General features: G+C 44.6%; 1 protein-coding gene across 1 annotated transcript in view; it reads right to left on the bottom strand.

Moving 5' to 3' along the window:
* The window catches only part of LRCH1 (leucine rich repeats and calponin homology domain containing 1), a 163,285-nt gene extending 149,746 nt beyond the window's left edge, over positions 1-13,539 (bottom strand). Inside the window, exon 1 of the mRNA XM_018569435.1 lies at positions 13,281-13,539. Coding sequence (XP_018424937.1) covers positions 13,281-13,539 — 259 coding nt within the window. The remainder of the gene's footprint in view (positions 1-13,280) is intronic.
* Positions 13,540-16,198: the final 2,659 nt, after the last annotated feature.

Raw genomic sequence — 16,198 nt, 5'->3', positions numbered from 1 at the left:
ACTGGGGGGGGGGGGCCCCCCTTCTTTTTTGCCTGCAGGAGACTGATGACATCATCTCAGCCTAGGCAAAGTCCCTGGACTGAGGCTGAAGGACTGATTTTAAATGATAAAACCTATGGCCTTTTTTGGTTTCATTTAATTGTTATTTATAATGTTGCTATATATTGCTCCATGTAAGGAATGTATTCTTGGAGACTTGTTAAGTTACTAAAAGGCCCAGTTTCTCTTATTTAGCCTGCGGGCCGAACAAGAGAAAATCCAACTATTTCCATATCCACTCTTAGGGCCCATTCACACCACATTCAGATCATCTCCAGACCAGACAAGATTGTTTCCAGACCCAAACCCCCCCCCATCAAATTAATCAATTCACATAAATATCAACATAGGTGTTTGGACACCACATCAAGATCATCCAGATCATCTCCAGACCAGACCAGATTGTTTGCGGACCCAAAATGCATCCTAATGTATCCCTATACTTTTTCTGGCCTCTGTTCACACCAGTGCAGTCCGTTCCAGACCAGAAAAATACTGCATGCCTCATTGTGTCTGGTCTGGAATGCACTGGAACTGCGGCAGGTTCACATTATTTTCCGGACCACATCTGTTCCTGAAAATAGTGTGAACCTGCGCTAACAGCTGGAAGGGAAAGATCTCCACTGCTGGCTACTGTATTTAGGCAGCCGCGGCACCAGCAGCTACCTGAAAACCTGAGCAGTGCCTGCATCTGATAGACTGTATTCACTGTGCAGCCAATTATTTTCCACCCGGCAGACAACAGGAATTGGATGTTATTGCAGCCATCTATTGGGGGCCTTTACTATTGTAAACACAGTAAATAAAAAAATAGCAGTGGCTTGCAGTAATGTATACTTTCGATCAGCATTTCTCAACCTTTTTTCACTCAAGTCACCCTTAAATAATATGTAAAATTCCGGGGCACCCCAGTCTAAAATGTAAGGAGGGACCCCACACAGAATCACACAAAATGGGTTACCTCCCTTTGCATCAAAGTCCTCCATTCACATCAGAGCTCCCCTTTACATAAGAATTCTCCCTTTCCCATTACAAGTCCCCCTTCATATCAGAAGCACATTTCATATTAGAACCCCCCTTTTACATCAGACTTCCTCCTTCACATCAAAGTCTTACTATCAGAAAATGTTGGGGAACTCCTGAGGAATCCAGAAGGCACCTCAATGTGCCATGGCCCCCTGATTGAGAAAGGCTGCTTTAGATCAGGGGTAGCTAAATGTCGGCCTTCCAGCTTGGACGAAACTCCAAATCCCATCATGCATTTGCCTCTGGAAGTCATGCCTGTAGCTGTCAGTCATGGGATTTGTAGTTCACCACAACAGGAGGGCCAAAGTTTGCCTACCTCTGCTTTAGATTAACACATTTGACATTATAACAAACTATAAAAGCACTGCTTGAATAAAGCGCACAGCACGTTCCAGTTTAAATTCACTGTATGTCTGCTAACATTTTAATAAAAGAAGTGCCATACTACTTCACAGGAGTTTTCCTGTTTAACTCAGGGAGTTTTCCCAACGTGAGCTGAAAAACAATTCTGAGTTTCCTCACATGCACTAAGCCCCTTTCATTCCATATGAAGGAATCAGAATACACCCACATTGCAGTTATAAAAGGATGCTCAGCTTGGGTCTTGGAAGCAAATCAAGGTCTGCTAGAATTTCACAGCTCAACAATTATGTTGTGATTTATGGGCAGAACACACAAAATTCTTGCTCATGATTATTTATCAAAACATAAAACAGCTTTGCAAGGATACTAGCCACTAAAAATCACTAGACTAGACTGTGAATGATATAGCTGTTGACTACTCCCTTGGTTTTGGGCAGATGCCTGCTGCTATTCTGATTTTCATAATAGGGGGGTTTATTTGCACTCACATTATGTATTTCCAGGACAATGGTAGGGAGCTGGCAGCCTTTAAAGGGGGTCGAATGCAGTTAACTTGACCTTGGTGATTTCCTGCTTTTGATTCTACTGAATGATCCTGCTAAAAAAAAAAATGAACCATGGAGCAGAACTAATCAAAGAATTCCAAGTAACATGACTGATAATGGAGTTGTGTCTGAGTTAAAGTGAAAGCCCATACATTACTTTTGGATAGAAGTGTTAGATCCTCTGCCAGCTTTTGATTTTTGTAGGTGTTCCCATTACAACCTCCAAGTTTGGGACATGTCGCCTGTGTTATCAATAGAAAAATATCAGAAGTCATTTTCCCAAAAACGGTACCATTGTGCCCAGTAAGGTGATACCACCGATGACCACCATTCCTGTAATCTCTTTGTGAGGTCTATTTTCCCATATAGTCCTTTGCATAATCCAGACCAGGATTCTCTTTAGGAATATACACCCTGATGAGGGGAAACGGCAAGTTTAGCTTACACAGTCCCCTAACCATCACTAGCAGAGGAGGGGGAAGGGAAAAGCTCATAAACCCTGACAAAGACACCAATAGAAACCCAATAGAAATCCCAACCTTTAGGGCCCAGTCACGCCATAAAGAGTGTATTCCAGAGCGTTCGGCCTCTAGAACGCACCCCGCCCGGCTCACTTTGTTTTGGGGCGGGAGGAGGCGTGGCGGTGCATTGAAGTCAATGGCACCGGAGCCACACACCTCGCCCGCAGTGCGATCGCCGGCCCCCCGAGTGCATGGCACATTAGTGCCTGCGTTCCTGTCCAGTGCAATCTACAAAAAGTAGTGCATACAGCATGTATCCCTGTGGTATTTCTGGGCTCTGATCACACCTGCACAGTCCGTTCCGGTCCAGACAAAAAATAAATACTGTTGGTCTCATTTTCTGTGGTCCGGAACGCATGTAAATGCATCAGAAACCCATGCAAACACAGTGGAACGCACCTGAAAACCCATTTTAAGCTGAAAAGAAAAAACTTCACCGGAACGTGGCAAAAACACACTGTACTGTGTTTGCAGATCTGCTCCAGACACGGTGTGAACACATAGTTAAATAACTACTTCTTAAGACTGGGTTCACACCATTTTCCGGACCAGATCTGGAACACAGTGCATACAGTTTTTAACCGCGATTTTGCAGCGTTCCAGAGCTGGGTTTTTTTTTGCTTAAAATGGGCTTTCAGGTGCGGTCCAGTGCATTCCAGAGCAGACAAAATGAGACATGTAGTATTTTTCTGGTATGGTCTGGAACGGACTGCGCTGGTGTGAACAGAGGCCAGAAACAGCATAGGGTTACATTAGGATGCATTTTGGGTCCGCAAACAATCTGGTCTGGTCTGGAGATGATCTGGATGATCTTGATGTGGTGTCCAAACACCTATGTGATATTTATGTGAATTGATTAATTTGATGGGGTGGGATTGCCCACATATATGGTCCCTCTGGTTCAAAGTTCTTGCAATCTACAAGCAATGTATCAGGAAAGTATTACTCCTGACTTTAGCACAGATCCAGTATATCCTGAGGAGATCTCCGATTCAGCTTTTCTTCAAAAATTTTTGAAAATGTCCATGAATCGCCAGGTCAAAAATAAGAATAAAATATTAATAATAAAAATCCAGAAAACTTCAAGAATTGTCTGATCCCTGGTGATCACGGTGAAAGGCATGTCGTGCATCTGACAAAAGATCTAAGTTTAATAATGACTTCTCTTTATTTTAACAAAAAAAATACACAATTCTGCTTATGATATATTAACATTCCAAAATATCATGTGGGTGGTCTGGTCAGCAACGGATCAGCTGCTTTTCCAACAAACATAACCATACATGATTGGTGTCAGATCCTGCTGAAATTGGCAAAATCTGTCAAACATCAGGATATCTAAAAAGTCCTACAGGCCTTAAAGAAGAACTCCGGACAAAAGTGTTCTTAACCCTTGAAGTGGGGCTACCCCCACATTGCAAGGGTTAAGTGCTCATTTTCGCCTAGGTGCTAAAAAAAAAAATGTATACTCACCAGAACCATGGAGCCGGCTGGCTATTACTGCAGTCCTGAAGCCTGTGTCCTCCTCTACTGCCGCAATTAAATGTCCCTCGGCGTCCTCACGTCCTATACACTGTTTATAGATCGTGATGATTTACAGGACCTTAGATAACTGCAGCAGAGGGGGGGAAGAGGCCCCAGGGACCAGTCTAACAGCCATCTGGCTCAGAGGATCAGGCAAGTATAACTTTGTTCTTTTTGCAGCTAGACACAAATGAGCACTCAATCCTTCCAGTGCAGGGGAAGCCCCACTACAAGGGTTAAGACCCCTTTTGCTTGGAGTTCTGCTTTAAAGTAGGCCTAAACTCAAAAAGTGAAGCAATGTAACATCTAGAAATGTTAATTGTGCCCAAGTAGTACCCATACATTTAATTTTCTGTCTTCAATTCCCTCCTGAGAAATAGCAGTCAACTTCCTGAAATTTGACTGTGCCTAGGCACTCCTGTCCCATAGCCATATAGTGGTATATCTGTGGTGTGAGATCATATAAGGCACTGCTGCCTCTGACTGCTTAGATTAGGAGTGAGATATGGCGACATTATTACCATGCAGATCTGACCAGCTCCTCTACCAAAACGGCCACCTCCACACAGAGACAGTGTGGAACATGACAATATCAATCAGTAACTGGGGAAAAGATAATCTGCGGGGAGCTTTCAGCTGTCCAGTCCTCTGTGTCTCTTGACTTTTTTGGGCACAGCTTCCACAGTACAGTTCCTCCAAGTGGTTGGCTGTATTCACTGTCTTCTAATCCAGTGGTTCTCAACCTGTGTAACCTCAGGACCCACATTTATCCTTGGTCCTTAAGTCGCGACCCAAGTTGCACTGCAATGGAACGCACGGCATTAGGTTACCGTGCATTCCGGTGTGGGCATACGAACTGTGGGTGGGAGGTGCGTTTGGTGTACCATTCAAATGAATGGCAACGCAACACGCCACGCGCACCAGAATTCATGGTAGGTGCGATTGCCTGGTTCAATTTAACGCACTGTACTAGTGTGAATGGGCCCTCAAAAATACTGACATACACCCAGTCTCCCTACCTTACGAGAACTGGAGTTGGTCCTCAGCCTGGGGTCCAGTGTGGGCTGCTGTGGCAGGAGCCAGAGTGTGATGTCTCTCTGGTCCAGGCACCTCATAGGACAGGTGAGGGAGCTGTAACCACTGCACTTATGGAAGAAGCTCCCTTGCGGCCATACCCTCATCCCATCTCAAGCTGACACTCAGCACCGGGCCGCATATTTTTAATGGCTGCTTGGCGCGAAAACTGACAGTGCTGCGCTAGGGGGAGGCAGTGGAGCCTCTCACCTAGAAAAGTGGAAGGCATGCAGTGACCCACTGAACACGGGGTCACGACCCACTTTTGGGTCATGACCCACCAGTTGAGAACCAAGGTTCTAATCTACTGGTGTCCTGAAGGTGCCATGTCCCGGACTATATTAAGGGTGCAAACAAAAATATGCACAACTATAACATGCACTAATGTCCAAAGTTATTTTGAACATAGCAAGACCTTTCTAGCCTTTGCCTTGATACTAAATAGAGTTCCTCTTCAGAACCCGTAAAAGATAATAACAACCGAAGATTAGCATCAGCAGCTGGCTCCCAATTCCAGAAACAGGCTAAATTAGGAAAGGCCGTATCATTATTATTATTTTCATCTAAACCTACCTCCAGGGCAAGTCTGTGTGCTGCATGGGAGGAGTCCATGTTAGTGTGAACATGACAATGATACATATAGCATTATGCTTTAGCAATTTTATGTAACACCTTCATAAAAACTCACTGTAAACTGAAACATATGTCATGTGCAATCCCTAGTAAAATGCAAAGCTTACTTGCTTTCCAATGTAAAATTGATTAAATACATTATTAATATTCTTGGCGAGACAAGCAAGAGAATGCATTGACTGAAACTGAAAGCAAATGAATTCATTCTTGAGGGAGAGACAAATGCAAACAAAAATGGACAAGTTCAAGACAGGAATGACCCTGAGAGGAAGGAAATGATTGAGGTGGAGTATGAAGGGCTGCTGCAATGCTTTTCAGTAACGCACTGCAACAGTCTGAATGGGCACTTATATTTATTATCCCTGAAGAGATATACATAAATGTATGAAATGTGCCCATCATTCATGTCTAACGTGGAGGCTTTCATTTTGCCAGCTTAATATTTAGTTGTATGGCTTTTGATACTATGATCCCATGAATTCACACTCAAATGAAATCTTCACGAAAACTGTCTGAGACCCCATGTCTATTAAATCAGGGGTGCAGAAATGAATATGGCATTCTGGAGCCAGCAGGATTTTTTTTTTTTTTTTTTTTTTTTTTTTTTTTTTTTTTTTTTTTTTTTTTTTTTTTTTTTTTTTTTTTTTTTAGGAGCCAGCTTCATTGACAAATAGAAAAAAACTCAAACGTTAGGTGCCAGCTGTCATTTGTAAGGAGCATTGGCGACCTGGCTCCTATGATTTATCCATCCCTGTATTTAGACATAGTGGTCTCCCTTTCCACCGGGTTTTATTGGAATAGTGATTATGGAGTCGATTTACAAAAAACTTTGCAAAGTGAAGCTATGTTCTGTAGCTCTGCATTTCAAACTCTAGGTTGATCTAAATGCTTCTATGTAATGGAAGCAGGACAGGGGTTCTGATGTTGTTTCTATGACTATGGTGGCACCTCTCCTTAGTACTGCAGAGTAAGTCTGCAAACACAATCACACACATTAACACAGGAATTATATTCTTCTTGGATATATGAATACTCAGGATTTCTCTAAAAAACTGATTATGTCCAGAAAATGCCCAGCAAATACAATGCTACAAATATACAAAGGAATACTTTAATGTAAGTTAAAAGACAAATAAGAGGTACAACTTTATGGCATTTTTAGTTTCCTAATGATACAGGAGAACATTTTGCAATGTACTCTCGTAATAAAAATTCCACCACGAGCTTGCAATTCAATATAATATAGTGTGGGTGGATCTAAGCCCCTTGTTGAGAAGTGATCTCAACAATATTGTCAGGATCCTCCCCACTCTTCTCTTCTCCCATTGAGTGACCGTACCTTGTTGGAGCCACTGCATGTTTTTGAATATCCATGCAGGAGCTCCGTTCCACCTCCATGCTGCCGTCTACATCTCTTCTTCTCCCTGGCTTGTTGGGAATAAGAAAGGGGACATCTGCAGCAGTGCTTCAGTGATTGGACAAGGTAAGATCGGTTGCTGAAGCACTGCTGCAGATCTCCTTTGTGTTACTCCTAGAGAGAAGAGATGGAAACAGTTGCGTGGAGGCAGGGATGGAGTTGCTGCGCCTGCACGAGTATTTATGAATATGCAGCGGCTCCTACAAGGCAATGTCACTCAATGGGAGGACAGAAGAGTGGGTAGGATCCCAACAATATTGTCAGGATAACTTTTCAGCACAGAGCTTAGCCCCGCCCACAGTATATTATATTGAATCTCAAACCTATGGTGGATTGAGTTTTTATTACAGGAGTACATTACAAATTGTACTCCTATAACTTTAGGAAACTAAAAAGGGCAAAAAGGTGTACCCCATAGTTTTCCTTTACGTAGATGGTAAGATTTATTTTAACAGAAACTAGCAGACTTTGGGCTAGTTCCTTTCCTGCCAGAATCAGGCCAGAACGCACTGAGGCTAAATGCGCTGGATCACATTCCGGCCGCCTCACTTTGTGTTGGAGCAGGAGGGGGCATGGCGGTGCATTGAACTCAATGGCACCGCAGCCACGTACTCCGGCCGCACGGGAAACTGTGGCACATCAATGCTTGCGTTCCAGTCCGGTGCAGTCAGAAAAAATAGTGCACGCAGTACAATGAAGGATGATAACTGCTATTGGCTGTTGCATATATCTAGTTGGGAGTAGCCGTTATTGGGAAACAATGGTTGTATATATAGTTTTTGAACAACTAAAAAATAAAAACAGAAACACTCATATCAGAGAAATTCCGTACAAGATGAGCTCAGAAAATCCCCTTCATTTCCCAGCAGAATGCTTTCATTTTCTACAACAAGGTCAAGTAGCATGAGGAAGAGCAATGTGATATTAAACATACGTTTGTTACTTGCATTCCACACACCGGGGGACATTTCATAATTTACCAAAAACAGCAATGCAATTAGTTGTAAATTAGGCTGCCACTCCTTTTCTTAAATTCCTGTGACAGGCCTGTGTCTCTATTGCTGGGCAGCCACAGTTTGCAAAGTTTTTAGACATGCGACACATAATTAAGAAATGATCAGGGACAAGTTTTATTCTGTCGCAGTGCTACATTAGCCCCCATTTACACTTGAGCATAAGCTTTCTCAGGCATTTTTGAAGCTTTTTCTTTGTGTGTTTTTCAAGCATTTTTTTTTAGGTTTGAGCATTTTTGTTTTAGCCAATGGAAAGCTAGTTACCAGGAGGTGGAGGAGTGGTTGGTGGGTGTGAAATCAAACACAAAGAGGTTTTTTAGGTTTTTCCCATTGATCTCCATGTAGCCAAAAGCATGCGATTCTACCCGAAAAAAGTGTTTTCGAGGTACAAGCAATCCAACTCAGGTGTGAACAGGCACCTTTAAAAATGATGAGATTTCTCATGTTGTCACACTTTGGGAAACGTGTGGCAAAACAAACACTCAGGTGTGAATGGGGGCAACAAGCTGCAAAGGGAGGAATTTATGACTCAAGCTGTAACCTTGTAGTAAATCTGTTGTGTGATCTGTCTCGCTGCTCCTGTTTAACATGGCCTTGTGGTGCAGCAGAATCAATAAATGTTCCCCAATGTGTGGCATTTAAGTCATGTTAGGTATTCCCCAGGTGGGAAAGTTTTTAAAAAAGTCACAAGATAAAAAAAATCTATATTGAGCAGAAAAGACTTTTAAAAAATCACAATGATGTGAAAAGCAAGCAAAGTTCATTATTTTACATATAAATGTTGACTTTCTGAATCTCATTGTTGTCTTCCACCAACAACAGGTGGCTTGCTACTCAGATCACACTTAAAAGACAACTTTTTTGTTTTATTTTGGATAGCGTGGGAAAAGCTTAACTATGGAGTAAGCTTTTTATCCTATAGTTCTCTTTAGGATCACAGGACATATACCAACGTCCCCCCGTGACCCAAAACTCAGTACATTCGACCCCCGCAAAGTCGCGCTTCAGAGTTCGCAGATTTTTCCCATATAGGGGTAACATTGGCATTTTACATTCTAGCACTGCGGGAGACATAGCAGTACAGTAGTGTACAGTATACGGGTTTACCTTTACATTCTTTTTTTAAGGGTAATGTATTAACCTGAGTTTGAAATTAAATTAAACTGTTTTGGGGGCATATTTAGATTTCAAACAATAAAAATAGGCATTTATAGGCATTTTTGACCACATAAAAAATGTGCGGTCTTTCACAATTCGCAGGTGCTCTATGAACGTGACCCCCAGTTGGGGATCGACTGTATATAGCGAGCTATTGCCCGCTATATGCTGAGAGCACCACAGCCGAGACTGACATAATACACCCATTGTACCTAAAACAAAAAAAAAGTCTTAACTTGTGAGAACTCTATAAAAAGTAGCAACCATTGCTGAACCCCATGATATATGCTAGCTCCGAGGTAGTGAAGCACAACCTATGTTGCTTTCACATCAGGTACCACCTTTACATTAGGAGACCACTCCTTTCACATCACAGTTCCCCTCTTGAGCTAAGAGCTCCCCTTAACATCAGAGCCCCCTTTCATGCCAGAGTCGCCCCCTTCAAATCAAGAGCCCTCATGACATCAGAATCCCCCTTCACATCAAGAGCCCCGCAACACATCAGTAGCCTCTCTTTACATCAGATATCCTCCTTCACATTAGGAGCATGCCTGCATCATGATGCTTTGTGAGGGCCGCCTGAGGAAGCCCTCACAAAGAAAGGTTGATCTAATATTCATGTTCTACAGCTGGAAGGAGCTCAGTGACGCTGACAGGTTACTATAAAGTTGAACCATCACAAACAGAGAAGAAAAAGTATGAGCACCAATTTCCAAAAGCAATCAATTAGGTTCTTTATGTCAAAAATGAACAAGAATTCTGAACAGCAACTACAATTTTGTCCTCATTTTGTGTCTCCACTGAATCAGATTACATACACGTTCAAACGAAAGATTAACAACAGGATCCATATTTCCTTGTACACTACTTTCCAAATCATCTCCTTGATGAGAACTTCCCTGTGCAAATCCAAAGAAAAGTCATTCTATATGACAGATTGAAGGCTGTCATTCCATTTTCCCAAATTCACCTGGGAAAGTGGAATTACCCTTTAAAAAAAGACAGCCAACACATCTGATATGAAATGGCACTTAAGCTGGCCATACACCTATAGATTATCTGCAGATATGGTCAGATGGAAAAAGTACTACAGATTCATCCATCTACGCTAAACTGTGTGGATGGAGGAATCTCCCACTGGGCCAAGCTTCAGCATCCTGCTTGTCGGCCCCACTGGCTATCAAAATACAAGAACAATGCCTGCAACCAATCAGATTGTTCAGGTATTTTGAGAGCCAGTGGGGCCGACTAGCAAGATAATGAAGCTTGGCCCAGTGGGAGATTCCTCCATCCACACAGTTTAGCGCAGATGGAGGAATCTGTTCCACGGTATCCATCTGACCATAGAAAATCTGCAGATAATCTTTAGGTGTATGGCTAACTTTAAACTCAACACACATGTTACAATCTGATTGTACAATTTCCTTTAGGCCTTGTTCACACCAAGCGCGTTCCAGGAGCAGAGCAGTTACAGACCGGATCAAAACTGCGTCCAATGTATTCCAATGGTATTTTGGGCTCTAGTTCACATTGCAGCGTTCAGTTCCAGAGCATGTACAAAAACTGCAGCAAGCACTGCTCTGGAACGCATGCAAACGCATTAAAAATGCATGCAAACACCCTAGAATGCACTGAAAGCCCATTTTAAACTTTAAAAAAACAATAATAATTTTTTTACCAAAAACGGCCCGAAATGCATCAAAAACGCGGCAAAAACGCATCACAACCCACTGCACTGCGTGTGCAGAAACTCATGCAGATCTGGTCTGCATTTGGTGTGAACAAGCCCTTAGATCTACTAACAACTATGCAGTACAAGGACCTGGTTGAGTGGATACAAATTGATTGTATGGATTAGGTAGGATCTCATATTACATAGATTTGGTAAATCTAAAATGGATTGTGCAAAGATTGTATGGTCAGATTGTAAGGTGTATGGTGACCTTTAGATCAAAGTACACATAACCTATACCACCCAAGAAGAGGACTGGCTGTGGACTGCAGTCTAATTAGTGCCCCTCTGCTTACACCGAGCTCCATCTCTGTCACAGACAGTTCTGCATTGCAGCTTCACTGGCATACAAATGTTTATATAAGCAATGTATAACATCACACAAACTTCTGAACACAAAACAAGCTTTCTGTGTATCCTTGTATGTGTTCTGCATTCTTATCATGGCAGTGTGGCTAGAACATGATCACTGGTTTTCCTGGAGCCTGGGGGAAGGCACACTGCAGAGATTGGTAACTAAACAACTTCAAAGCCAAACTGGCATACCAGCTACTAACCGACACAGCTCATTAGAGCGCATGTAAATCCCAACTGGACAACATTTCCTTCGCAAAAGCACCGTGCATCATAAACAAATACCTTTTAAAATAAAATACTGTTTTCATCTTTATTATTTCTCTTTTTTGGCATGTCAGTGTTGCTGATCTCCTCCAGCCTCTGTGCAGCCATTTTCCAACTACATCCATGAGCTCCAATGGTGACTACATGTCACTGTTCAGTGCAGGCTTTCTGATGGTGACAACAGTAAATACCTGCACACCAAGCCTTGACATGGACACTTATAGTCTCCACCGGAAACCACTGTGACAACGAGTAAGTGTCACCAGCATATCAACCATTCCAAAGAGACACAAACCGGAGCTACATTCCGGAACATCACACCGGCCCCTGCATCAGGCAAGCAGTGTTTACCTGGTGATGGGGCCAGTATGAGGTTCCAAAACATTGCCCCTCTTTGGAACTAATGTATGGTCCTTCTCCGGAACTTTCATCACTGCAGATCTGAAAATAGCAGCACCATCTGTTCTCTTTCACTACAGCACTGGCTTCCTGTGGGCCTGTGAAACATTTGGAGATCACCATACCCTTCACCAGGGGTAGGTAACCTCAGCACTCCAGCTCTGCAAGTCCCATAAGGTATTGCAAGATTCTGTAGGCCACAAGCATGTCTCCCAGAGGCAGGAGAAATGATGGGATTTGTAGTTTCAGCACAGCTGGAAAGCCAAGGTTGCCTACCCTATGTATCAAAGGGTGACAATGCAGGGGAGCAATTGGGATGCAGAGTGTTGTCACCTAATAACAGGAAGCGACTTTATGGCAGGATCACCAGGTGTTATCATAATGAACACTGGATTTAAAATGCCGTTAATATTTGAAAGCTTATATGAGTTTTTAGTGATTGGGTTAAAATTTTACATTACCCAACTCTGTAGTCACATCTGACACCATACAAGGAGACAATGCTTTTCAGATCTCCTCCATTATTACATGCAAACCAATGCGATGAACTATCATAAACAGTGTTGTAGAAACACAGACTGGATGACACAGACACAGTACATGAGCAGACAATCCTATTCTGTGGGGTCCAGCACTTTACACACTGCTTCTTCTATGTCATTCTGCATGTCCTTGTACAGTGTGTGAGAACGCTAAAGAGCAGACAGCACGGAGGGCCTTTTCCCTAGTCCAGATAGATACCCTAGTTACAGCCCCGACACCCCTTCAACTCCTTGTATTGTCATCTAACAGCCCCAATACTCCCTCACCTGTCTGTACTGCCCAAAATCACCCAACACCCCCTCACCTGTCTGTATTGTCCTGTATTAGCCCTGACACCCCCCTCACCTGTCTGTAATGTCCTGTGTCAGCCCCCTCACCTGTCTGTAATGTCCTGTAATTGTCCTGTATCAGCCCTGACACCCCCCTCACCTGTCTGTATTGTCCTGTATCAGCCCTGACACCCCCTCACCTGTCTGTAATGACCTGTATCAGCCCTGACACCCCCCTCACCTGTCTGTATTGTCCTGTATCAGCCCCGACCCCCCCTCACCTGTCTGTATTGTCCGGTATCAGCCCTGACACCCCCCTCACCTGTCTGTATTGTCCTGTATCAGCCCTGACACTGCCTCACCTGTCTGTATTGCCTGGTATCAGCCCTGACTACCCCCTCACCTGCTTGCACGGTGTCAGTCAGGTCGTGGCTGCCAGTCGTCCTGGGGAACTCCTTGAGTTTCCTGGCGCTGAGGTTGAGTATTCCGGAGTTTGCCGCCTCCTCCAGGGCTCTCTCTAAGCCGCGGTTGAATGGCAGGTTGAGACTGAAGTTGGTGACTCCGGGCACAGTGGCGGGGTGGTGGTGCTGGTACTGTGTATGGAGCAGAGTGCCGGCTGGAAGACTGGGAAAAGGCTGAGAGTCGCTTCCCAACGTCGCCATCTTCCCTCCAGTTCCCGAGTGCTGTGTCTAGATTGGATGTTCGGTACAGCAGAGAGGAGACGAGAGGCGGCAGTCAGGCAGCAGCAGCTGCAGCAGCGCACAGTCCTTTCCTGTAGGTTTCCTGCCTTCGGGAGTGTGAAGGCAAAGGGCGCATGTCCTCCCCCTGCCGTATATCCTGGCATGCAGCCTGCACAAAGGTACCATGAATTCTTCTTACAAGCCTGTTTCCTGTCACTGACAAAACTTCACATGCTTGTATGGAAGTCCCTCCAGAGCTGTCATGTAATACACTCCCTGATTGGTGTGTGTGGGGAGACCGTGTGCTGCTCCTAGCAGACAATTGTCACATCCTGCCCACTTTTCCTCTGTCAGCTTAGGTGGGACTGAGCTGTACTTTGAATTGCCTCACATACTCTGTGTGCTGCTCTTGTAAAGTCACAAATCAGCAGATTCCCAGCACATCTCCCTCCCTACACATCTGACACTGCGGAGGAGGGAGGCCAGCTGCCACAACTTCCATTGCAGACACTTCAGTGATGGACACAGGAGCACATTCCACTATGGGCTCAGTTCACTCAGGGCCCATTCACATCACATGCATTTGGCCTGTTTTTTTCCCCAGTGCAGCCCCAACACAAGTCAAGTCACAGATGGCCTCGGTTCACACCACTGCAACGCACGGCAGTGTGGTAGTATTATGCACTGAAAAAAATACAACATGCAGTACTTTTTTCAGCACAGCGGGATGCAACATGGTACAACCGTCGCTGTGCCCGTGGATCTTAAGGAAATGTCACTTGTAGCATCTCAATAACGTTCACAGTGCAGTGTGCCAGGATCGGGCACACACAGGCCCGGCGCTAACGCAAGGCAAGTCAGGCGGCCGCCTTACGGCGCTGCAGGGTGAGGGTGGAAAAAACATAGCGCAAACATCAGGGCATTTTGACAAGTACAGGTACTTGTCAAAATGCCATGTTTTTACAGGGGTCGGGGAGGGGGGCGCAAAAATGCACCTTGCCTGTGTAGGCACGAATCCTAGCACCGGCCCTGAGCACACACACCAGCCGCGGTGCATTTTGCGCAGCGGCTGCTGTGAATTGGTCCCAAGAGTTGAATACCGCTTTACATTTTAAGGTAAAATAACTAATGCAGGGCTGGATTAAGAGCATCATGGGCCTGGTGCTGTCAGTCGGACAGGAAGCAACAGCGGTGGCTCTTCTAATTAGGCGTCCACTTGCTCCCTGCGTGGCCCAAGCAAGGAGCAAGTGGCCACCTAATATGCCTGATTAGCAGTGGCGACTCTAGGAACAATATATAGGGGGGGCACATAAGATACCACAGTCAAAATGGGGGGGCACTAATAATTTTCACCACTGAAAAAAACTACAGAAGTATTATATATAAAGTGCCTGTACCAGCCCGCACAGAAAGATGCCGGCTCACCCGACGGGATGATTACCGCACCTTGGCCGACAGGAGGATTTCAACACCATCCTGCTGGAGACCACAGAAAAATTTAAGGAGCCAGCCAATCGCCTGGAATATACTGTATGTACCACATGTATACTGCTCAACTACTGTACATGAATTTTAGCCCCCGTACCAGCAAACACATGCAGTCCCTCACAAATGCACAGCAGTATATTGATCCACAAAGAGTTTTGATTTTATTCCTGCTCTAACATGTAGGACAGGAATAAAATCAATGCTATTTGTGGATGACAATACTGCTGTGCACTTGTATAGGTCTCTGTGTGTGCCTAATATGCCTTGGTCCATGTAGGTAAGGAAGACTGCTTCTAAAATACTTATATTTTTCAAGCAGGTAAAATTGCAAACTTGTCAATCATACAGTGTTTGTGGCTGATATGCAGGCTCTAAAATGTGTAAATCGGTGGTGGTCTGCATTACATTGGTGCTGGTCTGTGATTTACAGTGCATTGGTGGTGGTATGTGATTTACAGTGCATTGGTGGTGGTATGTGATTTACAGTGCATTGGTGGTGGTATGTGATTTACAGTGCATTGGTGGTGGTATGTGATTTACAGTGCATTGGTGGTGGTATGTGATTTACAGTGCATTGGTGGTGGTATGTGATTTACAGTGCATTGGTGGTGGTATGTGATTTACAGTGCATTGGTGGTGGTATGTGATTTACAGTGCATTGGTGGTGGTATGTGATTTACAGTGCAGTGGTGGTACGTGATTTACAGTGCATTGGTGGTGGTATGTGATTTACAGTGCATTGGTGGTGGTATGTGATTTACAGTGCATTGGTGCTGGTCCGTGATTTACAGTGCGTTGGTGCTGGCCCAAGCTCTCCAGACCTCAGGCCAGCAGCACCAATGCCCTGCAGACCTCAGGCCAGCAGCACCAATTCCCTGCAGATCTCAGACCAGCAACACCAATGCCCTGCAGATCTCAGACCAGCAACACCAATGCCCTGCAGACCTCAGGCCAGCAACACTAATGCCCTGCAGACCGCCTGCAGACCTCAGGCCAGCAGCACCAATGCCCTGCAGACCTCAGGCCAGCAACACTAATGCCCTGCAGACCGCCCTGCAGACCTCAGGCTAGCAGCACCAATGCCCTGCAGAATTCGGGCCAGCAGCACCAATGCCCTGCAGACCTCAGGCCAGCAGCACCAATGCCCTGCAGA

The sequence above is a fragment of the Nanorana parkeri genome, unplaced genomic scaffold (assembly GCF_000935625.1).
Source record: "Nanorana parkeri isolate BGI_ZX_2015 unplaced genomic scaffold, ASM93562v1 scaffold1335, whole genome shotgun sequence".
Classification (NCBI taxonomy): Eukaryota; Metazoa; Chordata; class Amphibia; order Anura; family Dicroglossidae; genus Nanorana; species Nanorana parkeri.
Note: the sequence above shows the minus strand (reverse complement) of the source record. Positions and strands in the feature narration are given on the sequence as shown.